The following is a 27,060-nucleotide window of genomic DNA, read 5'->3' as shown; positions in this document are numbered from 1 at the left end:
ACTGCTACACGGCCCGCTAGCCCGAACTCTCCCGGCTGTTCCTACGACTACTCAGTCGCCCGGCCGTTTTTGCAAGGGCCTCCTCCCCCTTCCTGCTTTTCGCTCTCCGACCGGAATTCTCGCGAGACTGCTCGTGGCGCTCGGGAGAAATTTGAACTCGGTAACGGCAGCAGCGCGGGAGCTGTGGCCGAGGCGCGAGGCCCGGAGCGGGGCTGACACCGACCGACGCGATAGATCAGCGCTTCCCAGCCCGGGGCCCGGCAGGTGAGGGGCGCCCGCTCCCCGGGGCGGGGGCGGGTGTTACCGCCTGAAAAACGCCCTGGTGGCCCCCGAATCCCGCGTCCTGGTCCGACCGCGCGAGTCCCCGGGGTCTCGCAGCTGCCGGCCCCCCCCCCCCCCCTTCCTTCCGTACGGGCGGAGCGGCGCTGGGGGGAGCTGGGCTGGGCGGGGCGGTGCAGGCTCCTGCATCCAGCACAGCCCCCCCCCGCCCCGTGGGTATGCGTGGGGAGGGTCAGTCGAAACGACTTGGCGAACTCGACACACATTTGCAAAGGCGTTGGGGGAACTCCCCCTTAAACTCCTCGCTGCAAACAGTCCCCCAGCTCTGCCGCTTGGCCCGAGTGGTCCGTGGACATGAGCAGGGCTGCGCGGGCCTTCTGGGCCCTGCAGCGGCCCCGTTGTGTTCCCTGGGAAATGACGCGCTCGTATCTCCCCAGCAATGGGAGCGGAGAAGAAGCTGCTGCAAATCAAAGATGCGTTCGAGATGGCTCAGAAACCTCATCAGAACCATGCAAAGCTAGTGGCAGCTTTGAAGCGTACCTACAATCAGGTGAATATCCTCCTAGGGATTGTCCACACGAGGAACAGAGGTGGAGGGAACACACTTTAAAATGCTGATTGAACTAAGGGCTATCGCTAACCTCCACACCTTCCATTCTAAGTGCAGCTTGTGCTGCTTCTGTATGGCCTAGTGGATAGAGCACTGGACTCAGGAGACCTGGGGTCTAGTCCCAGCTCTGCCACTGGCCTGCTGGGTGATCCTGGGCAAGTCACTTCCCTGCCCCGTGCCTCAGTTTCCTCATCTGTAAAATGGGGATAATACTGACTCCCTTTATAAAACATTTTGAGCTATGTGGATGAAAAACAAACTAGGTATTATTATTATTTTTGACCTTGCTTTCTCTAACATGCATAGCAGCATGTACATTAAAAAAAACCTAAAAACAAAGCTCTATCAAAAAACAGTGCACTACACTGCACACACTATTTTCCCCCAGGGAAGAAGATGAGAGAGTATGAACTACATATGACCGATGTTACTCACATTGTTTAATGCACTATTGGAAAGTACTCTGGCACTACAGAGATGAAGTGGTATAAGAACCTCTATAGACAAGTTGTAGTTTTAATGTTTTAGCTTCTTGAGCTGAACTTACAGGGGAACCTAGAGTTCAAACTATGGCATAAATTGTGACAGCTCAATTACTAAGCAGGACATTGTGCTGAAAGCACATTGTGCAGTGGATCTGTGCTTACAGTTTTAGACCTATAAAGACCTAAATGGGAGCTGCCTATCTGAGACACAACCTCTTTTCTGTGATTCTGTCATGGAAAGATTGCTAACATTCTGTGTTTGATGTATTTCAGCTGAAGGATAGGATGGTTTTTCATGAGGAGTTTGTTCATTACCTTAAGTATCCTATGATAATCTACAAGCGGGAACCAGCAGTGGAACAAGTGATAAATTTTGCAGCTAAGTTTGTTACTTCATTTGATCAGCTGGGGAAAGAAGATGGTAATGAGGAAGAAGAAGAAAACTCACTTCTGAGTTATTTGTTTAATTTTCTGCTTGAGGTACCGTGACAACATTTATCAAGTTATTAATGTGATGGTGAAATTTCCATCTAAGAGAAAATCTTGGCATTGTAATGTACTTACCAAGTGAACACTATATAAATCTATGGCTTGATCTAAACTTTACCAGCATAGCTAGGATAGGGGAGTATTTTTTTTATTTTTGCCTGAAGTAGCTATGCCCGTAAAAGCCTTAGTGCAAATGTGCTCATATCTGTATAAAAGTTCTTATACCAGTATCATTTATGCCAATTCTCCAAATAGGAATAAACTGTACTGATATAGTATCAGAGGGGTAGCCGTGTTAGTCTGGATTTGTAAAAGTGGCAAAGAGTTCTGTGGCACCTTATAGACTAATAGATGTGTTGGAGCATAAGCTTTCATGGGTGAATACCCACTTTGTCGGATGCATGTAGTGGAAAGCAGTTTCTCCTCCCTTGATGTTCACACCTCAACTGCTAGAAGAGAGCATCATCTTCCCTGATTGAACTAACCTCGTTTTCCCTAGCTTGATTCTTGCTTGCATATTTATATCTGCCTCTGGAAATTTCCCACTATATGCATCTGATGAAGTGGGTATTCACCCACGAAAGCTTATGCTCAATACATCTGTTATAGACTAATAGGTCTATAGTTCAATCAGGGAGGATGAGGCCCTCTTTTAGCAGTTGAGGTGTGAACACCAAAGGAAGAGAAACTGCTTTCCATTACATGCATCCGATGAAGTTGGTGTTCACCCATGAAAGCTTATGCTCCAACAAATCTGTTAGCCTAGAAGGTGCCACAAGACTCTTTGCCGCTTGTACTGATATAAGCACTGCCATACAGATATATTATGGCTGCACTAGGAAAGTTTTGCTCGTTTAAGTGTACCAGTGTAGTTAAATCAGCAAAACTTTCTAATGTAGATCTTGCCTAAATATGGCATTCATTATTGTACTATTTTATTATTATTTTAATGAAATTTAAGTGTTCCAATAACAAGAAATCACAAATAGAAGTATGTTTGCTTTTGAAATTGGTAGCTTCAGAAAACTACAGAACTTGTTTTTTGGGAGGGGACTGTCTATGTGACTACAATGGCCAATCAAAATTGGTAATACTAAAAGAAAATGATTCCCTCCCTCCCTTTCCCCCCCCCCCCATTTTCAAAGAACAATCAGCTCTTCATATTCAGTTTTGGTTTATTGGGGGCTGTGAGGAAGCATATTATAGTTAGTGTTGTATAATACTTATTAGGAAATACTTGTTCTTTTACAGTTTAAGGCCCAAATCCTGCAAAGACTTTGCTTAATTTTACTACCGTGATTTCTGTGGGACTGCTCACAATAGTAAAGTTAAGCATATGTATAAGTCTTTGTAGATATACAGTCTAAGTTGTGATTTATTGGCTCTAGAGTAAAAATGTGTATTTGTTGTGTACCCACAGTATTAAGTAGTTATACATCAATATGTCTGTGTGATGTAACAATGAGGGAAAGTTATACATGATGTATAACTTGTTTGTTATATCGTAATTGTGGTCAAAATCATAACCCTTTGGTCACTGTCTTGATGACTTTTGTTTTTAGTCTCACAGTGCGAACAGCCATGCTGTTAGACTTCGAGTGTGCCAGCTTGTTAATAAGCTTTTGGGAAGTATGCCAGAAAATGCCCAGATTGATGATGATCTCTTTGATAAAATTAATGAAGCCATGCTAATTAGACTGAAGGATAAGATTCCAAATGTGAGAATCCAAGCTGTACTGGCATTGGCTAGACTTCAGGATCCCAGTGATGAGAACTGTCCTGTGGTTAATGGTGTGTTTGTATATCTTTTATAATCTTTTTTTTTAGTAAGCACAGTTGACTTAATCTCTTCTAAAATTTTCTTTGTAAGCATTGACTAAACCTGAAATACTGTACAAAAATGTAGCTGTCATTTGTTTATTAATTCTAGCAATGCAATTGTATGTGGATATGGATATATATAAATAGGATAGAAATTCTTTGAATCCGTAACATCTAAAATTTACTTAACATATTAAACTAGTTAATCTAGTAGCATAAAGGGCCATACAGTAAAACACAAATAAAAATAAAAAATAAAGATGTTAGCTGAATAGACTGCTAACCCAATATTGCACCATCAAATAAAAGGCATTTTAAATGCCCACAAAAGGTTGAGAAAAGTGAGATTTAACAGATAAAGTAATGCAAAGTAAAAAATCAGAATAAGCCTGCCAAAACAAGTGGGTTTTCTGTTGTGCCTGAAGTCAGCTGGTGAAGATTGCAGTTCTTGGTTTATAGGGGAGAGTTCCACAATCAAAGACCCTGAACTGAAAGTTCTGCTTGAGGCTTGGTCTTGAGGGAAGCTGAGGCCTGGGACCCTTATCTGACACGAAAGGTCATTGCTTGTTATAGTTAGGGCTTAGAGTGTTCTACAAAGTGCCTACAGCATAAGGGTTATACAGAGAGAATTTTTAATTGATTTGAACTATTTCTCATGTTGTGTTTGCAGGCATTTCGAAGATGGGTTTTATCTTATGATGATGATGAATATTTTTTAAGAAATGCAATGCTAATGACTGATATTTTCTTTTCAGTTTACAACGCTTTGCTTGAAAATGATTCAAGTTCAGAAGTGAGACGTGCAGTGTTGTCATGTATTGCCCCATCAGCTAAGACTTTGCCAAAAATTGTAGGCCGCACTATGGATGTAAAAGAGGCTGTCAGGAAACTGGCATATGAGGTAAACCGGTCTCTTAATTTCGGTTCCAAGGCTTTAAGAGACTTGGTATATGTTTTTATAAAGCTTATAAGGTATTTCCAGTAAGAAAAGTAGCTAAAATGGGTAGTGTGTTCAGTTACCAGAAAAGTCACTGCATAAGAGAGTGATACATTAAAGGAATCTTTCAATTAGCATCTCCTGAACCTTTAGAAGTAGTAGTCATTTTTTTCATTCATGATATAATCTTCATGGAGCTTCATTGTAAAAGTAGCGTATGGTAGAGTACATGGGCTTGCCAGCTCTTCAGGAACAGAAAGCATAAATAGTCCATCCCCTTACTACCTATTAGTCTCTCTCTACCCATCCACAGGTGTGGCTGTGAATCAAACTTTATATCTGTATATATAGCTATTGTTTCCTAAAACCTGGCTATTGATGTTGGAGTGGTACTTGTTTGGAGTGTGCTTTTTGTACTATTGTAATACGAATGACTAGTAATAGTATTGTGGTGGCACTCACATGTGCTAGGTGCTGTTTAAAACACAAAAGAGAAAACACTTCCTGCCTCAAAGAGCTTACAGTCTGAAGGAAAAGAACCACATACAAACAAAACATTTGGGATGATTAACAAATGTTAATTATATTTTAAATAGTTTGTCTGATAGAGTCTCTTAACAATCTAACTTGTTTTTGGGCTGAATCCTCATATTGGTGGACTTGGAAGAAAAAAATTGGGTTTAAGTAATGTAGCAGTCTTGTTTCTATCATTACAGACACGTTTGGCTTCTCTGTTTAGTGCTTTAAAGGGAAGGTCACTCTTATTCAGAGTGCTACTTGTGAATCTTTTCCCTTAAGCCAGGAAGGAAAGAAGACTTAAACTCCAATTCTGCACTGAGAGCTAAGCAGAGCTGTGCTGAGGAAAAATGAAATGGTGGGGTGGAGGGGGGGAGAGAGGTGAAGGGGCGGTCTGGTTGCTCAGTTATGTTAAGGATCATAGATAACAGTGCCTTATTAGTGTGTCTAGGATTCTGGCAAGAGGGCTGATTTATAGTTGCTGTGGAAGCAATAACTGAATTTTTTTGCTTTGTGTGTTTAAATTCTTAAATATTCTATTAGGGTTTTTCGCTTTCAGAACCATAAAGAGAGCTTGAGGTGTTGAATTTCAAGTTGCTAGATGTAATTTGTAGACATGCTTTTGATAGTCAAATATCAATGTCTGCTTAACTTTTTTTTTAAGGTTTTGTCAGAAAAAGTTCACATGAGAGCTTTGTCCATAGCTCAGAGAGTAAAACTACTGCAGCAAGGACTTAATGACAGATCTGGTGAGAGAATTATCTGAATTTCTGAGTGTGTTTTGGCTTATAGGGTATCCATTCCATTAAATGTTTATTTTTCAGGTATTTAAAAAAATACTCTAAAAGAAAATGCGGAAGATATAGTATAAAAGTAATATGAAGGCAGAACACTACAGGCTATAGGTACATAATAGAGTTCAGTTAGGGCATAGAGGATTTCAGGGAGTCATATAATGTCACAGGTTTTTTTTATATGTGTAAAATGTGAACAGTTTAATGCAAAGTTTTGTATTGTGATTTTTACTAGGTTTTCTTAGGGTTGCCAGGTGTCCGGTTTTCGACTGGAATGCCCGGTTGAAAAAGGAGTCTGGTGGCTCCGGTCAGTACTGCCGACAGGGCTGTTAAAAGTCGGTTAAAAGGCTTCCTACCCAGCTCCATGCAGTTCCTGGAAGCAGCGACATGTCTCTCTGGCTCCTAGGCGCAGGGGCAGCCAGGGAAGCACCACTTGCTGCCCCCACCTGGAGCGCCGGCTCTGTAGCTCCCATGAGCCAGGGAACACCTGGTTGCCTCTGTGCCTAAGAGCCAGAGGGACATGTCGCCGCTTCCAGGAGCCACCTGAGGTGAGCGCCGCCCAGAGCCCACACCCCCTCTTATGCCCTAACACCCTGCCCAGCCCTCTCCCTCTCCCACACCCAAACTCCCTCTTGGAGTCTGCAACCCAACCCCTTGCCCCAGCCTGGAGCCCCTTCATGCACTCCGAACCCCTTGGCCCCAGCCTAGAGCCAATTCCTTCATCCCCAGCCTCACCCCTTCCCAACCACCAGGCCCAGCCCAGAGCCCCCTCCCATATCCCAGCCCCCTCATCCCGGCCTTACCTCAGAGCCCGCATCCCCAGTCCAGAGACCATGCCCTGGCACAGAGCTCCCTCCTGCACCCTAAACCCCTCATCCCTGGGCCCACCCCAGAGCTCGCACCCCCTAGCCGGAGCTCGCACCCCAAACTCCTCCCCCAGTCCGGTGAAAATGAGTGAATGAGCGAGGGCGGGGGGGAGAGCGAGCGAGGGCGGGGGAGGGGGATGGAGTGAGCAGGTGGCGGGGCCTCTGAGAAGGGGCGGGACAGGGCAAGGGTGTTTGTTTTTTTGCAAATAGAAAGTTGGAAATCCTAGTTTATCTAGATATACTGAGCAGAGTAAACTCAGTCCATAACTTTACCAAACATTACACTCTAGGTATGGTCATTAGTTCTGATGCTAAATTCAGAAGAGCAGTTCTGCAATCCTTGTTTATCTAGCTGTAGCTAGGACTTCTCAGACCTTCCTATTAATTTGGGAAATGCTAGCTATGTACCACAAGTAGGTCTGTATGGACACAGATTTAAAAAATGTTACTTTATGGTAATTGTTTCTTCAAGCTGTTTTATCCATGTCTTATGAGTATCTGTCTGTCCCCACTCCTTTGGAGTTCATTTCTTTTAATATTTGGAATGTCTGAGGGAACCGAGAGGTTGGGGCTGTTCTGCTGTATGTGGTCTCATGGGGGGGAGAAGAAGCACAGAAACATGCAAAACACAAGCATGGCCAGCATAACACTGTTGGTTAAGAGATTGTAATCTCACACACATGCTGTTTGTGCACACCACAAGTGGGATCCACACAGACAAAACATCTAGAAGGACTACAGTTCTCATAATAAGAACATAAGAATTGCCATACTGGGTCAGACCCAGGATCCACCTAGCGCCGTATCCTATCTTCTGACAATGGCTGGCCCAGATGCTTCAGAGGGAATGAACAGAACAGGGCAGTCAGTCAGAGATTTAGGGACACCCAGACCATGGGGTAACATGATCATCTTGACTAATAACAATTGGTGGATCTGTCCACCATTCCTTAAAGTAATGTAAGTAGCTGCTCTTTTTTTCTACAGTAGTACTATGTCAGTTTTTGTTTCCTTATGGTCTTCATGTATGCATTAGTTTCTAATAACCCCAGAGTACCAAAAGTATATGGGAAATGTACTTAATCCTGTGAATATAGACTCAATTCTTCTATGAATAGATGCTGTTAAGGAGGTGGTGCAGAAGAAACTTCTTCAAGCCTGGTTACGGTTGACTGAGGGGGATGTCTTAGAATTGCTTCATCGGTTGGATGTAGAAAACTGCCCCAAAGTGGCTGTCTCAGTGCTTAATGCCATGTTTTCATTATCTCCACTTAATGACTTAGTTCAAAATTGCAAAAACCTTGATAACAGGTATGTAAATCAGCTCTGTGTATCTAAAAGATTAACATTTTTCAACTTTCAGCATGGGATATGAGTTTATTGGGGTCTTTTTAATGGGAAAGGAGAAACTGTTCTGTGTGCTGGGAAATGAAGTCCATGAACATTATAGTGATTATTACGCATTTGACCTTCTTTAATGTGTCTGTCTTTTTTTTTCCCTTTTTTTTTTTTTTTTGATTGTGAACTTGGCCCTTTTAAATAACAAAGTTTAAAACATTTGAGCCAAATCAGCTGGGAGAATTTTTTAAATAGAAAAATTTCAGTGATAATTAGAAAGTGTTTAAGAACATGTTGCTAGGCAAAAGCCACAATTCCACTACTGAGAGAGAAGACTACACTGGTTAACAGAACAGCTTGGCTTACAGGAGAAGTTCAAGTAGAAATACAAAATAATATACAGCAAAAGGAAAGAAAAGGGGAAGTTGATAGCAATGAATGTATTGTAGAAACTAGAAATTGTAGAAAATTGATAAGGGAAGCAAAAGGTTACAAGGATAACTCTATAGCAAGCAGAGTTCAGGACCATAAGGAGGTGTTTTTTTTTTTTTTAAGTATTGGGAGCAAAAGGAACCTTAACAATGGTAACTGTCCTTACTCAATGGAAGTGGCAGAATTGTCAATAGTGCAGAAGAGCTTGAAGCGTTTAATAAACTGTTTTGAATTTGGGGAGAAAAACAGGTGATGTCATATTCAATGAGGATGAAATACTTTCATTCCAATGGTAGCTTAGGAGGATATTAAACAGCAACAACTAAAGTTAGATTTTTAAATCAGCAGCTCTGGATAACTTGCATCCAAGAGTTTTAAAAGAGCTGGCTGAGAACTTCTCTGGATTGCTAATACAGGGGGTCCCCTGTATATATCGGGGTTTCATTATTGTAAAGGGCAGTGGATACCGAAACAATGTATACCGGGGAATAATGGAATAAGGGGGGATGCATTCACAATGTCACCACGCTCGCCTATGACTGTGCTCTTTTCGCCTAAACTGTACCTTTTTATAATGACAGGTTATACAGTACACATTTTACGCATAAAACATTGAATAAAATAATATAGAACCCTACTAACATCGTTCAACTACATAGAACGTTTTAATAAAGTAATGCAGTATAAAGGAGTCAATTATGCTAAACTTAGGTAGGAGTGGCTGACTTTTCCGTGGCTGGCTTTTTGGTTGCAGAAGTATTTAAAAAGGATTTTATCGACATCTGCTCTCCTGCATGAATCTTTGAACGATAAAAAGAAAAGGAGTACTTGTGGCACCTTAGAGACTAACCAATTTATTTGAGCATAAGCTTTCGTGAGCTATAGCTCACTTCATCGGATGCATTCAGTGGAAAATACAGTCAGGAAATTTATATACACAGAACATGAAAAAATGGGTGTTATCATACACACTGTAAGGAGAGTGATCACTTAAGATGAGCTATTACTGGCAGGAGAGTGTGGGGGAGAAAACATTTTGTAGTGATAATCAAGGTGGACCATTTCCAGCAGTTAACAGGAACCTCCAAGGGGCTGGGGGGATAAACATGGGGAAATAGTTTTACTTTGTGTAATGACACATCCACTCCCAGTCTCTATTCAAGCCCAAGTTAACTGTATCCAGTTTGCAAATTAATTCCAATTCAGCAGTCTCTCGTTGGAGTCTGTTTCTGAAGTCTTTTTGTTCTAATATTGTGACCCTTAGGTCTGAAATCGAGTGACCGGAGAGATTGAAGTGTTCTCTGACTGGTTAATGAATGTAAATATAATTCTTGATATCTGGTTTGTGTCCATTTATTCTTTTACTTAGAGACTGTTCCAGTTTGACCAATGTACATGGCAGAGGGGCATTGCTGGCACATGATGGCATACATCACATTGGTAGATGTGCAGGTGAACGAGCCTCTGATAGTGTGGCTGATGTGATTAGGCCCTATGATGATGTTCCCTGAATAGATATGTGGACACAGTTGGCAACGGGCTTTGTTGCAAGGATAGGTTCCTGAGTTAGTGTTTCTGTTGTGTGGTTGCTGGTGAGTATTTGCTTCAGGTTGGGGGGCTGTCTGTAGGCAAGGACTGGCCTGTCTCCCAAGATTTGTGAGAGTGATGGGTTGTCCTTCAGGATAGGTTGTAGATCCTTGATGATGCGTTGGAGAGGTTTTAGTTGGGGGTTGAAGGTGATGGCTAGTGGCGTTCTGTTATTATCTTTGTTGGGCCTGTCCTGTAGTAGGTGACTTCTGGGTACTCTTCTGGCTCTCAGTTTGTTTCTTCACTTCAACAGGTGGGTATTGTAGCTGTAAGAATGCTTGATAGAGATCTTGTAGGTGTTTGTCTGAGGGGTTGGAGCAAATGCAGTTGTATCATAGAGGTTGGCTGTAGACGATGGATCGTGTGGTCTGGGTGAAAGCTGGAGGCATGTAGGTAGGAATAGCGGTCAGTAGGTTTCTGGTATAGGGTGGTGTTTATGTGACCATCGTTTATGAGCACCGTAGTGTCCAGGAAGTGGATCTCTTGCGTGGACTGGTCCAGGCTGAGGTTGATGGTGGGATGGAAATTGTTGAAATCGTGGTGGAATTCCTCAAGGGCTTCTTTTCCATGGGTCCAGATGATGAAGATGTCATCAGTGTAGCGCAAGTAGAATAGGGGCATTAGGGGACGAGAGCTGAGGAAGCGTTGTTCTAAGTCAGCCATAAAAATGTTGGCATACTGTGGGGCCATGCGGGTACCCATAGCAGTGCTTCTGATTTGAAGGTATACATTGTCCCCAAATGTGAAATAGTTATGGTTGAGGACAAAGTCACAAAGTTCAGCCACCAGGTTTGCCGTGACATTATTGGGGATACTGTTCCTGACAGCTTGTAGTCCATCTTTGTGTGGAATGTTGGTGTAGAGGGCTTCTACATCCATAGTGGCCAGGATGGTGTTTTCAGGAAGATTACCGATGGATTGTAGTTTCCTCAGGAAGTCAGTGGTGTCTCTAAGATAGCTGGGAGTGCTGGTAGTGTCGGGCCTGAGGAGGGAGTCTACATAGCCAGACAATCCTGCTGTCAGGGTGCCAATGCCTGAGATGATGGGGCATCCAGGATTTCCAGGTTTATGGATCTTGGGTAGCAGACAGAATGCCCCAGGTCGCGGTTCCAGGGGTGTGTCTGTGTGGATTTGTTCTTGTGCTTTTTCAGGGAGTTTCTTGAGCAGATGGTGTAGTTTCTTTTGGTAACCCTCAGTGGGATCAGAGGGTAATGGCTTGTAGAAAGTGGTGTTGGAGAGTTGCAGAGCAGCCTCTTGTTCATATTCCGACATATTCATGATGACAACAGCACCTCCTTTGTCAGCCTTTTTGATTATGATGTGAGAGTTGTTTCTGAGGCTGTGGATGGCATTGTGTTCTGCACGGCTGAGGTTATGGGGCAAGTGATGCTGCTTTTCCACAATTTCAGCCCATGCACGTCGGCGGAAGCACTCTATGTAGAATTCCAGTCTGTTGTTTCGACCTTCAGGAGGAGTCCACCCAGAATCCTTCCTTTTGTAGCCTTGGTAGGAAGGTCTCTGTGGGCTAGTATGTTGTTCAGAGGTGTGTTGGAAATATTCCTTGAGTCGGAGACGTCGAAAATAGGATTCTAGGTCACCACAGAACTGTATCATGTTCGTGGGGGTGGAGAGGCAGAAGGAGAGGCCCCGAAATAGGACAGATTCTTCTGCTGGGCTAAGAGTATCCTTTTGGTACGATGTCCATCTGTTTCCGTTTGGAAAGGAAGATGATGTCTGTCTGTATCCGTACAAGTTTTTTCATGAAATTGATAGATTTCCACTTCATACGGCTAAATGCAGTGCCTTGCATAATGACAGGTTTCAGAGTAACAGCCGTGTTAGTCTGTATTCGCAAAAAGAAAAGGAGTACTTGTGGCACCTTAGAGACTAACCAATTTATTTGAGCATGAGCTTTCGTGAGCTACAGCTCACTTCATCGGATGCATTCAGTGGAAAATACAGTGGGGAGATTTATATACACACAGAACATGAAAAAATGGGTGTTACCGTACACACTGTAAGGAGAGTGATCAATTAAGATGAGCTATGACTGGCAGGAGAGCGGGGGGAGAAAACCTTTTGTAGTGATAATCAAGGTGGGCCATTTCAGCAGTTAACAAGAACATCTGAGGTACAGTGGTATGTCCAGGAAAACCCAGATATATGGTAATCCTAGATAAGATAATACCTTTTTTTTGGACCAACTTCTGTTGGTGAGAAAGACGAGCTTTCAAGCTTATACAGAGCTCTTCTTCAAGTATGGGAAACATAATGAGACGGTCACAGCTAAATGCAACGTGGAACCTCAAAATGTAATTGTAAACAGAATCATCGCTGAGCTGGTGTCTATAATGGGCTACTGCGGGGGTTAGTTCTTGTCCCGATGCTATTTAATGTTTCTATCAATAACCTGGAAGAAAACAAGATAATCACTGATTATATTTGCAAGGGGGGAGTGGTAAATAATGAAGAGGGCAAGTCACTGATACTGTGTGAGCTGGATTGATTGGTTTTGTGGCTGCAAGCAGACCATCTAGGAATAAAGACTAGGCCATGCTTACATGGGAGTCTATCGTGGAAAGCAGTGAAACTGAAAAAGACTTGGCAGTTATGTTGTTTAATCAGCTAAATGTGAAGTCCCGGTGCGATGCTGTTACTAACAGGGCCATTGTGGTCCTTGACCCTATAAAGGGGACTATAGAGTTTGAGTAGGGAAGTTATATGTGTAGGACCAATGTATCTTGAAAGATGCATTATTGTGAGTGCGGGGTGTTGATCATCCTAGAAGTGGAGCAGCTTTTGCATCTTGTTCTGACGGGGTCTGGTGTTGCTTTGAGTTGGTATGTCCTGGTCTGTGGGGAGCTTGCTTCTGATGATGAGGTTGAGGGGTTGTTTGAAGGCTAGAAGGTGGGGTTCAGGAAAGAAGTCAGCATCCTGAAAGAGAGATTTCTGCTGCAACGATGATCAACACCCTTCACCACACGCCTTTCAAGATCCATGGGTCCTACACATGCCTATACAACATGTGGTGTACCTCATCCAGTGCACTAAATGTCCCAGTAACTATGTGGGTGAAACCAAACCATCACTACGCTCTTGAATGAACTCAGACAGGGTGTTTTTATCTTTTATCATTTTCCTATCACCTGTGGGTGAGCATTTTTCACAAAGTGATTACTCTGTATCTGATCTCTCAGTCCTCATTGTCAAAGGAAACCTACACAACACTTTAAAAAGACAAGCATGGAATCTTAAATCAATAATTTAGCTAGAAACGAAAAATTCTGGACTGAAGAGTGACACTGGATTTATGGCATATTACAACAACCTATAACCCACTAACACACCTGCCCTTTGTGCACACCTGTGACTGGCGGGGTGTTAATGGGTTGGCTTCACCTTGAATGGTCCCTTGAAATGTATGTTAACTACTTAAGCTAAACAATCTCTCATCTTGTACTTAGGTGTGACACTGAGTACCTTTCCCAGACCTGAAGAAGAGCTCTGTGTAAGCACAAAAGCTTGTCTCGTTCACCAACAGAAGTTGGTCCAATAAAAGATGATATCTCACCCATCTTCTCTGTCTTTTAGGTTTCTAATATTTTTTAACTGATCTCAGCAGGGGTGTGTGTGTGTGTGTATTTATTTCTCTTTATTTTTAGGAAATTGATTCCAGTGGAAGTTCTAACTGCTGAGAGTGCTTTATATTGGAGATCCCTTTGTGAGTATCTAAAATCAAAAGGGGAGGAAGGTGAAGCTTTGATGGAGCAGATTTTGTCAGAACCTGCCACATATGCAGATTATCTGTTGAGGTAATTTTATTTAAAAATGCTTAATTACCACTAATGTAGGAAAAACTGCTGAGAATATTTCTTAGGGGTGGTCTGCACGACAGATTTAGGTCAGATTATATCAACCTAACTCTGTAAATGTAAATGTCTATACTAAAACGTGTAGTACAGATTACGTCAATTTCATTCTGTAAGTGTCTATACTAAAATGTAGCTCCCTCTGATGTAAGTCACCCACTACATGGACTTAATTCCATCTCCGCAACAGGTGTAGTTCTTAGGTTGATGTACTTAGGGCGACCCACTGTCTACTCCTGGCGGGGAATTCTGTGCCACTGCGTGTGTGCATAATTAAGGAGCCGCACATAATTTAAATTTTTTGCGCCAGAAAAAAGCTGCTGCTGGAATGTTGCTATAGTTCCACCTTTTTCCCCACCAGAGGGTACTGTGCTGCTAGAACACAGCAACAGCTCCCAGCCAGCTAGGGAAGAGAGAGCCTTTCTTCTTCACTCAGCACCTGCCAGGCCAGGTCATGAGATGGGGCTATGGGGAGACAGACAGCGTGAGGCTACTAGGGGGTTAGACGGGCTCATGAGGGTTAGTGGAGAAGGACAGATTGGGTCAGGGGCTGAATGGGAGTGGAGCTGCAGCCCCACATGGGCAGAGGGGGAGGGAGGTGCAGAGCTACAGGGGGAAGGGGATGGCTGAGTGGGGGCACAGAGACACATGAGGAGGGGGTGCAAGGACACATGGGGGTGCAGGGGTAGATGTACCTGACTGAATTTGACAGGCTAGGGGTCAGCCAGGATCTGCATGGGGGAAGCTCCCTAACCATCTCTCCCAAGCCCCCCAAAAACCCTGTTCCATACTTTACTCACCTATACCCAACAACCCTTCAATTTCACACCCAGGCTCCTTCACAGCAATTACTTCCCTCTCCCTCAACAACTCTGTTACCCCTGATTCCCCCTGCACTGCTTCTGTGGGGTGCAGGAAATACGGTTCTGTATTGTAGTGTAAATGAATTATTACTCGAAGTTCTGTATTTAATGATGCCCAGTAAAGAATCTATTTGTTAAACATGTTCTGAATCTTTTTTGTTGTCTGTTATTGTTACAGACATACTTGCTGAGAGGTATTTTGAAATAAATGACCAAAAATAATTGAAACTGGTGTGATGATATTGTATTATGTTGCCAAATAAAATATGCAGTATTTTATAGAATTTGGAAATGTTGTGTGCAGAATTTTTATTTTTTGTTGCAGAATTTTTTGGCTCAGAATTCCCCCAGGAGTAAATGTTAGTGTAGACACTGTGTTACTTACATTGCCTGTTGGCTGTTAGTCCTCTGCAGGACTCACAGCTGGAGCCCTCCCGCCCTTGGGACTAACAGCCTGGACTGTCAACCCTACGTGGTGGGAGAGGGCTGTAGCTGGAACTCCATGGGGCTGAGAGGCTCCAGCTGTGAGTTCTGCTGCCAGGGGCTAACAGCTTAGGCTGTCAGCCCCAGGGATGGGGGTGGGGCTCCAGCTGTTAGTGCCCCCACAATGCCCACAACAGTTAAGTTGGTGAAAGTGCTCCTGGTGAGGGGCATGCACCGCCAACAGAAGGAGCATAAGGTGGACATGAAACACCGATTTAGTTACCAGAGGTGGCTGAACATTGGACTTAACTTAAGTCGACTTAATTTTGTAGTGTAGACGTGCCCTTTGCTGTTTGACTGTTTAAGATTATTGAGGTGCATCCCTTCCCTATGATACCCAATGCATACCGTAAAGAAACTGGCAAATTGGTATGCATAATAGAGGATGGGGATGAAACTATTAATTTTCTGTTCTTTGGAAACATTTTTTCACAAATTGAAGGTCATCAGTTTTATATCTGACCCTGTTTCCTAACTTTTTCATCCTGTAAAATATAAACCATTTTGTTACACAGAAGTAGGAAGGAACACTTTTTTGTATTTTGACTTTGCAACAGGGATCCTGCATTTAATGACGACTGTCTTTTTTGTTCAGTTACCTTCAGAACATGCCAGTTCTAAGTGAAGAACAAAGGGAAGATTTTTCCTGTATTGAAAACTTGTTGACAAAAGAATTTATAGGTCAGCATGTTGATTCTTATTATAAGGCTGCATGGATACCACTGAAGAGGGAGGAAGGTAAGCTTTGTAAAATTGTATGCATGTACAGGTTTGTTTTACTGACTTCTTGGCCTTTACTATGGAAAACCGCTTGCTTACATCTAGAATGTACTCCTAAAGAAAAAAATGTCAGCCAGTCAAAATATTACAGTTCTGTGCTGATTGGAAAAATGTCCTCACCTTGCTTAACAGGATTGCTTCTGAGTATATTCAGAGCCCTAGCTGCTTACTTCAGTGGAACAATACATTTAAAATACTTCTGTTATTAATGCAGACCTAGTATCACTGTGGGAGAGTGAATTCATTTCTTTTCCGTTCTGACTTGCTTATAATCAAGAGAATTGTTGATTAAGTTCCAAGTAAACAGCCTCTTCGTGAACTGTGATGTCAGAAAGAAAAAGGCATAGATTCCATTTTAGATTTCAAGCAGGATTTTACTATTTTAATTGATTAATTAAAACCATTTTTTACCTGCAACTTGAACAAACTTGACATGGAAGTAATTGAGAGAGAATAAGCTTGAAAACCCACAGTGACACATTTTTCCTTTTTCCAGGTATAACTGCACATTAATTAATATTGCAGGTGTGACAGTCTTGTTTTGGTTTACTGCATTGTGCAGGCATTGAAGGAATAAAGTTGTTTTGTACTATCAGACTACTGAAGACATTTTGCTCCTGGGAAGATATGAGTTTTTAATTAAAGAACTGAAATAGAAGTGCTCTTCACTAATTATAAACAATGAGTGCTACTACTCCTCTCACTTTTATTTAGATAATAGGTCACACTTCATAGAAAATTTGGTGTCAACTGGTGAAAGCAGAAGAAAATAATATTGAGTTAAAAAAATTGAATAATGCATGTAAATACTGGTTTCAGAGTAGCAGCCGTGTTAGTCTGTATTCGCAAAAAGAAAAGGAGTACTTGTGGCACCTTAGAGACTGACCAATTTATTTGAGCATGAGCTTTCGTGAGCTACAGCTCACTTCATCAGATGCATACCGTGGAAACTGCAGCAGACTTTATATATACACAGAGAATATGAAACAATACCTCCTCCCACCCCACTGTCCTGCTGGTAATAGCTTATCTAAAGTAATCAAATTACTTTAGATAAGCTATTACCAGCAGGACAGTGGGGTGGGAGGAGGTATGTTTCATATTCTCTGTGTATATATAAAGTCTGCTGCAGTTTCCACGGTATGCATCTGATGAAGTGAGCTGTAGCTCACGAAAGCTCATGCTCAAATAAATTGGTCAGTCTCTAAGGTGCCACAAGTACTCCTTTTCATGTAAATACTGTTCAGCTAAGAACAATCTAGTACTTTACTAGCAAATGTCTTTCAAAATAAATAAAGTAGATTAAATCTTAGCTGTTGAGTGTTTTCCCAGTATTTTAAGAAAGGAGGGTGTAATTTGAAAAACAGTAACACTTTACTTTTTTTAAAAAAAACACAGGAAGCGTCTACTGGCTGTCTTGCAGGAGATTCTTATTCTACCTACTACTTCAACATCCCTTATATCTTCGCTTGTCGAGAGATTGCTCAGCATTATCAAAGACGATGACAGGAGAATTCATACTGTAAGTAGTTTCAGTTGTTTCTAGGCCATGTGACACACAGCCTTGACAGATTATTGTAGTGGAAGTGACAGCAATCACTATAGTTACATTTGCAAAAACATGCCATTCTGGTCCTCTGTTCCAGTCTTGTCTCATTTTCACCATTCACCTTAAGAGATGTGAACTCTGAAGTTAAATAAGCCAGGTGCACGCCCACAACCTGGAATGTGTGCTTTCTGAACGTTGATGGATTGTTTTTGAAAATACGACTAAATTTAAAAAGTGGTGCCCTTTCACAAACTGCAATATTTAGTGTCTCCTAACTTGGCAGATCTCAACCAATTTTTGACCAGAACATGCACAAGCCCTTACTCCTTTTTTTGAAGGCATCAGTCCTTTCTATCGCATTTCCAGACTCAGCTAGCTACCAGGAAATTCTAGACCTCTTGCATGGTAGGGCAATATATTGGCAAAAATTGTAGTAGTTTTATCTACTAAAGAAATCTGTCTCCTGACTAAAAGCTCAGGATTTATGCAGAGGGATGATGCTTTTTTAATGTTGAAAGTCCAGGTATATATGGTATATAGGATCTGAGAGTCAGACCAATGACAACAAGCGGTATTAATAGCAATAACTTTTGCGTCCAATATTAGGTTGCAGAAATTATCTCAGAGGTTCGTGAGCCTATTGTTACAGTGGACACTCCTATAGATGCAGCTGAAATAAGAAAGCAACAACTTAAGGTAAATGAATTTTAGGTAACTTACGGGAAATGGATACAGTAAACCCTTAAATTTATGTACTTTTACAGACAGTACACTTAGTATATATGTGCTACTGACTAACTGATTTAGATAGGTTAGCATTTATTTTACAGCTAATAAAAATCAGTTACAGTGTTGTGACTTTCATTTTCTTTGTATTTAGCTGGCTGAAATAAAAGTGAAACTTTTGGAAACAAAAGAAGCTTTGGAGGAATGTGTTACTCTGCAGGATTTTAATCGTGCGTTGGTGTTAAAAGAGAAAATAACAGAGCTGGAATGCATTAAGAGTGATCTGATAAAAGAAGCAGAACAGCCTGAAATTAAAGAAATGCGTGTGGAGAAGGTTCTACTTCCTTTCTTTCCTTCCCCTCCCAGCTTCCGCCCCCCCAAAGTGCTGGTCATGTTTTGATATCAGTGATATTTTAGTTCACTTTGGTTTTCAACAGGTGAACAGGCCTGTCTTATTTAATATCTTTTTTAAGCTGTTAACAGGCATTTCATTGTTTTTCATCCAGTTGTCCATGTTTTGTATTTAAATTTCAAATGTAAATTATAATATACTCTATCAAAAATGCTTTACAGTATAACTGCTGTTTTGTGCAGTTTATGTACTTTGAGGCTATAATTAAAACTTTATTTTATAAAAGGGTTTTTATCCTACCTAAGTGCTCCTAGCCTTAAGTGAAAATTAATGACAAACAAACCACAAATTCAGCTAACTGTAGTTCTATTTCATTTTCAGTCCTGTAGGTGGATATATCATTCTTCGATAGTCAGAATATAGTGTAAAGAGAACATTTTACTTGCATAGAAAATATATGATTATCTGTTTTTGTTTTTCTTTCTCCCTTTCCTGATAAAGAAAATCTTTTTCTCTTAAAGAATGATCCTGAAACACTACTGAAGTGTTTACTGATGTGTTATGAACTCCTCAAGCAGATGTCCCTTTCTAAAGAAATAGGCCCAACAATGAATGGGATCATTGAATCCTTGGTATGTGACAATAAGTAGTACAACTTTACAAGTATAAAAAAATGAAAATAGAAAGATTCTTAAGTATCATGGAAAATGGTGTAGTTCTTGTAATGCACCTTCACACTACATTTCTTGTAGTTGTCAATTTCTTTGTGTATATATGGGTGTCTCATCTTCTCTGTCAACATCTCAATCTCTGCATTTTGTTTTGTGTGTGTGTGTGTGATGTATTTTAGTGTTCCTTTATAAGCTAATTTAAACAGCATTCTTGGTATTAATGCAGTAAGCTGAGAAATGCTGTTTTGGTTTGCTAAACATGTTCGTTCTTATACATAAGTTCCTGATATACTGGTAGATGGGTGTTTACTTAGTTCTTAGTCAACTAAATTGCCAGCCAGGAGCAACTAAACTCCAGTAAAGTTTAGCACTGTACATGGACTTTTACTATTGTGTTTGTGTTCCCTTTCCTAGTGTCTGTTTTTTGTGGGAGTGTCACATCAGTAGTGCCTCTGTTTGCTAGCTTTTACTCTTCATATTTACTTTTATCTTTGTAAATAGATTCAAAGCAGAAAGAAACCATAGCAGTTCATGCTACTGCTTCTAAGCTGCTCCTTATGTTGAAAGAGGCTGAAATGTGTATTTCTGCCACCTAGGTCAAGATAATGAGTGCTGAGATTCCTTGTAGGAAATCCCAGTAGAAGTTGAAGCCCAACTTTTTTACTGAGAAACCAATTCAGTCTTGCTCCCATTTCAGGGATGCCTGTATACAATCGACCTATCTAGTAGCTGACCTTAAAATGGCTGAAACTGAGCCCTCAAATGCTGCAGGCCCTTTTATTTGTGTTGATGAGATACTTTGTTCCTTTTTCCCCTCTGGTTGTTAATACTGCTGAAGATTTATGTGGAGTGAAATGGTTCTGTGTTGAGGTATATAAAAAAGGCAATTTCAGACTTACCAAATCTTTCTCACGAGGTATGCTGCTCAACTCTAGTAGTTTTGATTATGGGATTTCAAGTTGAGTGCTTTGGATTGCCTGAAGTCCCTTTATCTGTCAGTCTGACCAAGAAAAGTGTGGAAGAAATAAGTTGCATTGAACCAATGGCTGTGTTACAGAAGCTGGTGTTTTTTGGTATCTGTTCTATCTCTCCATCTGTCCAGAGTAATCTTTTACACAGTGGTCTTTCTCTAGAATTACAGCCATTAAATATGGACAGTATAAGTCAGTATTGTGATCCATGCAATCTCTCTAGCGAGATAGGTTTTTATTTAAGTTAGTAGTTTCTTGTGCAGTGTTTCCTGTGTGTCCTTAGGTGGTTGCTTCCACTCTTTTACACTGATCTTCTGGGCCAGAGGAGTGAGTTTGTTTGAACTTGTATGTTTGTTTTAGTGTGCGAAATTCAAGCCATTTTCCTAGGCTGGTCATCCCCTTGTAATGACAATTAGATGAGGTGGGCATCAAAAGTAAATCACCAGACAACATGTTAGTGTGGGTCGTTTGAGTTCCTTGTGGTAGGGCTGGTGTGTGCTTGCAAGTGGATTTAGATGTCTGTGAGAGAAGGTGATGTATATAGTTGTGTGGGTTCACTCTGTATTTTCTGTGATTTGGAGCTGGATAACTTTTTTTTAACAGTTTTTGTATGTTTGGCTTTTACTTAACCATAAATTATGTGTTTAATTATATTTTGTCTAAAACCTCTCTGCTCTAAACCAAAATATTTTACGGGCCCTTCATAGAGCAATTCTTCTGAATTTATAACTTCAGAATCTTTTTTTTTTTTTTTTTGAAACTCATTAGAATATTTGAACTGATATGATGAGTCAATTATTGGAAACCAGTGTTTCACCTTCTAGTGTAGGCTCCATTTATCTCTGTTTACTCTCAAGTCTGAATATTTTGTCTTCAGTTAGCAATGGAATAGAGTCCTACTTTTTGGTTGACTCACTCACTAGGTACAAAAGCACACGTGAATATGTTGCACTCTAGGTCTCTTAACATTAACTTTCTAATAACTGCTTTTCAAACATGTTGTAGCAAGTCTTTTGTTGTTCTAGTATGTATGTTTTAATCACAAAGAATCAAATTATTATTTTTAGATACTTCCTGGAATAACTAATGTCCATCCAGCTGTAAGAAATATGGCAGTTTTATGTTTGGGTTGCTGTGCTCTGCAGAACAAAGACTTTGCCAGTCAACACCTTGCATTGCTGCTACAGGTAAAAATTTTCTTAGTGATAAGAATTGGGTTGTTTGGCTGTGACTTTGTGAATAAAATTGGCCTTGTACTTGTGGCACATAATTCTAAATAAAGTAGTACCGATATAGGATCTCAGCTGTGTTGGTTGAGGATTTAAAAAATAGTGAACAATATATATGTGGCTTACATCCCAACTCTGCCACATACACTTGACTTATGCTGATTGATCTAACTTCTCTCCACCTCAATTTTCGTCACCTGTAAAATGGGGTATTTCAGTATTGTTTACAAGATGCTGAGAAGCTTAATTTGTAATATTTGTGACTTTCTTCTTTTTGTCCTATCTTGGGCATTATGTGAAAAAGAAAGGGTCCTGGCAGCTCTAGGTGGTCTTCTCGGTACTTTTTTTCCCAAACGCAAGTTGCATATGTCCATTGTGTGGAAAATGCTTCATGGTTGGGGCTCTTCTTTTTTCCCCCCAAGTTCAGGGCAGAACAAAAGGAGCTTAAATCAAACCTAAGGGCTCTAGAGCAGAGGTGGGCAATTTGCGGCCCGCAGGACCATCCTGACTGGCTCTTGAGCTCCCAGCCGGGGAAGCTAGCCCCCAGCCTCTCCCTTGCTGTCTCCCCTCCCCCGCAGCCTCAGCTCGCTGTGCTGCTGGCGCTCTAGACTGCGTGGCAGTGTGGCTGGCTCCGGCCGGGCATCGCGGTTGCCAGTACTAGTGCTCTTAGCAGCATGGTAAGGGGGTGGGGACCGGGGGGGTTGGATAAGGGTCAGGGGATATGGAGTGGGGGTGCTGGATAGGCGTGGGAGTGTCAGTGGGCAGGAGTGTGGATAGGGGTCAGAGCGGTCAGGGGACCGGGAGCAGGGGGGTTGGATAAGAGTAGCCGGGGGACAAGGAGTTGGGTGGAGGTGGTGGATGGGTCAGTGGTTTTTAAGGCGGGCAGTCAGGGGTGGGAAGTGGGATGGGGGCGGGGGCCAGGCTCTTTGGGAAAGCACAGCCTTCCCTACCCAGACCTCCATACAGTTTCGGAACCCCGATGTGGCCCTCAGGCCAAAAAGTTTGCCCACCCCCACTCTAGAGTCACATGGACCATAGCAGATGAGTTTCTTGAACCGCTGTTTTTTTATTTATAACATTCTTATATATTTATTTGTACTCTAGTAGCATCCAAAAGCCCTCATCAAAATAAGTGACCCATTGTATTAGGTGTTGACAAACATATAGGACAGTATAGTCACTGTCTGAGAGAATTTAGGGTAAAATTTTCAAAAGCCTAAATCCTATTTTTCAAAAGTGATGTAAGTACTTAGGATCCTAAATCCCATTGACTTTCAGTGAGACTTAGACTTCTAAGTCACTATAGAAAATGGAGCTTAAGATGAAGTCACTTTTGAAAATGTTACCCTTAGCTATGTGTGTCTTCTTTCAAATTAGACTAACTTGTGGAACTATTTGAATTTATTACCCTCCTCCTCCCTGCTGTCCTTCCATTCCATTACTTGTTGCGTCTTCTTTCAAATTAGACTGTAAACTGTTTGGGACAGGCATTATTGTCTTACATGAATAGTACTCAGCAGAGTGGGGTCCTGATTATGATTTGGGCCTTTGGAAGTTAGCAAAGTCCAAATAAGTTTGATTTTATTACGTGCTTCCAAAATAGACACAATAGGACAGTAAGAATACATGGGATAAGGCCTCCAATTTGGATCAGGATGACATCCACGATTGAAACAGCTATAAATAGGGCTGCACTGTTTTGGCCTGAACAAAGTAGGCTGATTGCATAGCTGGAGCTGAATGAATAATTTTGTATAGTTCAACCTCAGATTTTATTCCAAACTTGGGTTCATATTTGAGCTCTGTTTGCTTTTTCATATTGTTCTAAAGTTTGGGGAGATTCCGCTTAGCTTAGATGGATTGTTGTGTGATCTTTGGGTAACCTCAGTCACTGATTTAGGAGTTAAATATTGTCAGCTCTTTGTTTTTAACAACACTTCTAATTGAGTGATATACCACAGAACTATACATCTTTTTTCCCCCCTTTACAAAATCTAGGTTTTACAAATTGATGATATAAAGGTAAAGCGAAGTGCTTTAAAGGCAGTCTTTGACCAGCTGATGTTATTTGGGATAGAAACATTCAGAGCAAAAAAAGTCAATGATTCTCACAGTGAAGAAACAGAGATTAGAAGTGGAGATATTGAAGAGGAGGAGACTAAAATAAAAGAGTTGGAAGAAGAGACTGCCACTGTTCACAACCTCCTACAACTTCTTTCCAGTTTCTTAGACAGCGAGGTAAGTTATCTATAAAATGCCGTCAGTCTGCTCTTTTACATCTTTTTTGTTACAAAAGTAAAAATTTGTATATAATTGTACATAAGTAACACTTCTGTATGTTTATATCTTGGATCAGATGCCCAGCGTATTGAGATATTTCAGGAACTGCTTGTAGATTTAAATGTGAATGAAAATGCAGTATGCACTGTTGCATAGTGCACAGAAGTCTATAAATAGGGCTGCTGTAACTCCATAGTACTCCTGGTGAAAATATGTGAGACATTCCTTTATGACCCAGATAACTTTATTTTCCCATTAAAGGTCATTTGGCTAGATCCTCGGGTGGTGTAAATTGGCATAGCTGCATTTAAATCAATAACAACTAGAACAGCTTGTGATAACAAGGATATCTGTGTGAATACAGCAGTATCTATACCAGAACAGACTTATTTAAACACTACTCCAATCCATTTTTATAAACTGTTTTCTGTACTTTGCAAGAGGAGGAAATTACTTCATCACTGTTGGAGTTAAAGCTTCCATTGTGAGTTCACTGGGTCTGGTTTTTGAGTCGTAGTATTCTGTTCCTGTACTCTGCTACCCTCCCACATAACTCATGGCATTAACTAGACATCTCCCCCAGGTTTTCAGTGGTTTTGTTTGTTACAATTATATGACCCCAGTGCTTTCTGAAAACCATCAAATTGTGACCTTTGTAAGGGGGGGAAAAAAAGGTGTACGTGCCTTCTGATGGATTGTATTCCTCATTATTATTTTCTGTTTTATATCAAATGTTCATTAAGCTACTTTCGGATCTTGGTCACGTTGTGTGATTTGGCTTTTTCACGATGGTAGCCTTCTTGTAAATAGTCCCCCCCCGCCCCCCGTATGTTAGCTGTAGGTTTCATGATTTGAGGCTCCTGAATTCTCTTAGTATGGATTTGGATCATTTTGCATTTACAGTAACTTACAAGTGTCTGGGATATGCTATTTTTAGAGTTTCACTGACACTAAGGATGCAAGTTTGAGCCTGCATTGAGGTTGTCGGTGGTGTAGGTATGCATCCACAATGATGTCAGTGTAAGATTGGGGCTTTATTTTTCAATTAACTAATGTGTATCGGTCAAAGGATTGTAATTCTGTCTCTGATCCAGTCTTTCTTTACTTAAGTTTTCAGAACTCAGGACAGAAGCTGCAGAAGGCCTGGCCAAGTTGATGTTCTCTGGGAGATTAATTAGTGCAAAACTTCTTTCTCGTCTCATTTTGTTGTGGTATAATCCCGTGACAGAAGAGGATACTCAACTTAGACACTGTCTGGGAGTTTTCTTCCCTTTATTTGCTTATGCAAATAGGTAGGAGCTTTTAAAAATCTGATGTTGAAATCATACATTGTTTTTTCTTTCTTTTCTAGGTTGTAGTTTTAACTGATTTTGTTCTTGTGATTCCCGTACGTTTTGTATGTGGGATGTACTACGTAACTATGATACAGTAGCCTAAGAAAGTAAGGATAGCAGTGTCCAACCTGAGTACTTTAAATTAGATAACTAAATAAGTGGCCTAATTTTTCAGTAGGTCTGAGCACCTGCAGTTCTCATTTACTTCATTGGGAGTAGATGCATCTCAATGACTCTGAAATCAGGGCACATTTAAGTGCCTAACTATATGTTTAAAGGCTTAATTTACAGCCTCCTAAGAAGGTAAGGTGATCATTTTCATGCTTCCCTCTTGAGAGAGTTAAAATAGTATTAGTGTGTATCTATTTGCACAAGAAGATTCTTTCCGTATTTATTCCTTTGCGCTGCATTAGTATATGGCCGTCAACACTGATTGATCGCTCCACTGTTTTGATTACATCTGCAACATACCTAGAAATAAAATCCCCACCTCCATTTTTTTTTTTAATGGAGCATTCTTCAATGCTTAGTCAGACAGTCATCCATAGCGATCGTTCGCCATTTGGCCCATTTCCTGCACAATTGCAAAGGCTTGGTGGCCTGAGTGTGCAGCATCAGAACAGACTTGATGAACCCATATAATAGGGGGTCTGCCTCTGGGCCGCCTCTACCCCTCAGTTGGTGGAATTTTATCCCAGATGTTACAAGCCACCCGGAGAACGGTGTTCGCTGAAACGTCTTGTGGCATCCTTGTGACTTGTCCGAAAAGCATAAGGCTCCACCTGCGAACAATGGCCCCAGTAGTCTGTAGACCCGAACAATCATAAACATCTGCATTACAGATGAAGTCATTCCACTCTATGCCCAGTATACAACATTGACATTTTGTGTGGAAAGCCTCTAGCTTTGTCCAGTCTGCACGGCATAGTGTCCATGTTTCGCAGCCGTACAACAGTATGGGAAGGATACAGCTTGAATAAATCCTGAACTTAGTTGTCATACTAAGATGATGTTGATTCCATATCCATTATAAACAGCCTATGGCAGATGCTGCGATGCCAATCCAATGGAAATCCTCCGTGTGAGAATTGGAGGAGCTTGTAAGTATAGAACCCAGATAACAAAAGATGGAAACTGTTTCGTTGATCAAAGAGATTGGAGTCTCCGGTGGACCTGGTCCTAAATTTTGCAGTTTTGTCTTTGACCATGAAACATGGAGACTAATCTTATCTGACTCCTCCTCCACATGCTGCAGTGCCTCACGAAACCTATTGGGGCTCTGTACTAAAATAACATCATCAACATAGTCGAGGTCTGTGAGTGAGAAATCACTGATTTCAATGCCGATGGACCTGACGGAATGCTGCATTATGAAATCCATTGCCCAACAAAGGAGTGCAGGGGCCAGAATGCAACCCTGCTTAACACCAGATACTGATTTAAAAGGCGCTGACATGCGGTTCCCCAGACGAACACGGGGAGTGGTTCCATTATGCAGCTCTCTAATCAAGTCCAGCAGTGTGGTAGGGACGCCTACAACTTTTTAAGGCCTTCCATAACACAACACGGTCTACTGAATCAAATGCAGCCTTAAGATCAACATATGCTACGTGCACGGGCTTCCTGAACTCGCGATGTATCTTCGAAAACAAGCAAAGGGCCAAAATGGCGTCTAATATGAACCTGTTCCTCGTAAAATCTGACTGTTGGGAACGATGCTTCCGATGTAGCAAAGGCTCAAGCAAGCAAAACATGCGAAAAACACCTTCCCTAGAACGGAGAGCATGGTGATTGGCCTG

The 27,060-nt window shown here is 41.4% G+C and overlaps 1 protein-coding gene across 1 annotated transcript in view; it reads left to right on the top strand.

Annotated features, from left to right (window-relative positions):
- The window catches only part of NCAPG (non-SMC condensin I complex subunit G), a 40,636-nt gene continuing 13,576 nt past the window's right edge, over nucleotides 1-27,060 (top strand). Inside the window, 17 exon segments of the mRNA XM_077815814.1 lie at nucleotides 1-264; nucleotides 717-829; nucleotides 1,648-1,854; nucleotides 3,426-3,654; nucleotides 4,440-4,585; nucleotides 5,802-5,886; nucleotides 7,916-8,108; nucleotides 13,817-13,966; nucleotides 15,965-16,061; nucleotides 16,064-16,107; nucleotides 17,548-17,671; nucleotides 18,305-18,394; nucleotides 18,579-18,758; nucleotides 19,298-19,408; nucleotides 21,486-21,605; nucleotides 23,646-23,885; nucleotides 25,038-25,219. Coding sequence (XP_077671940.1) covers nucleotides 719-829; nucleotides 1,648-1,854; nucleotides 3,426-3,654; nucleotides 4,440-4,585; nucleotides 5,802-5,886; nucleotides 7,916-8,108; nucleotides 13,817-13,966; nucleotides 15,965-16,061; nucleotides 16,064-16,107; nucleotides 17,548-17,671; nucleotides 18,305-18,394; nucleotides 18,579-18,758; nucleotides 19,298-19,408; nucleotides 21,486-21,605; nucleotides 23,646-23,885; nucleotides 25,038-25,219 — 2,309 coding nt within the window. The 5' untranslated portion in view covers nucleotides 1-264; nucleotides 717-718.

The sequence above is a fragment of the Eretmochelys imbricata genome, chromosome 4, assembly GCF_965152235.1.
Source record: "Eretmochelys imbricata isolate rEreImb1 chromosome 4, rEreImb1.hap1, whole genome shotgun sequence".
In the NCBI taxonomy this organism is placed as follows: Eukaryota; Metazoa; Chordata; order Testudines; family Cheloniidae; genus Eretmochelys; species Eretmochelys imbricata.
This window is presented reverse-complemented; position numbering and strand designations above follow the sequence as displayed.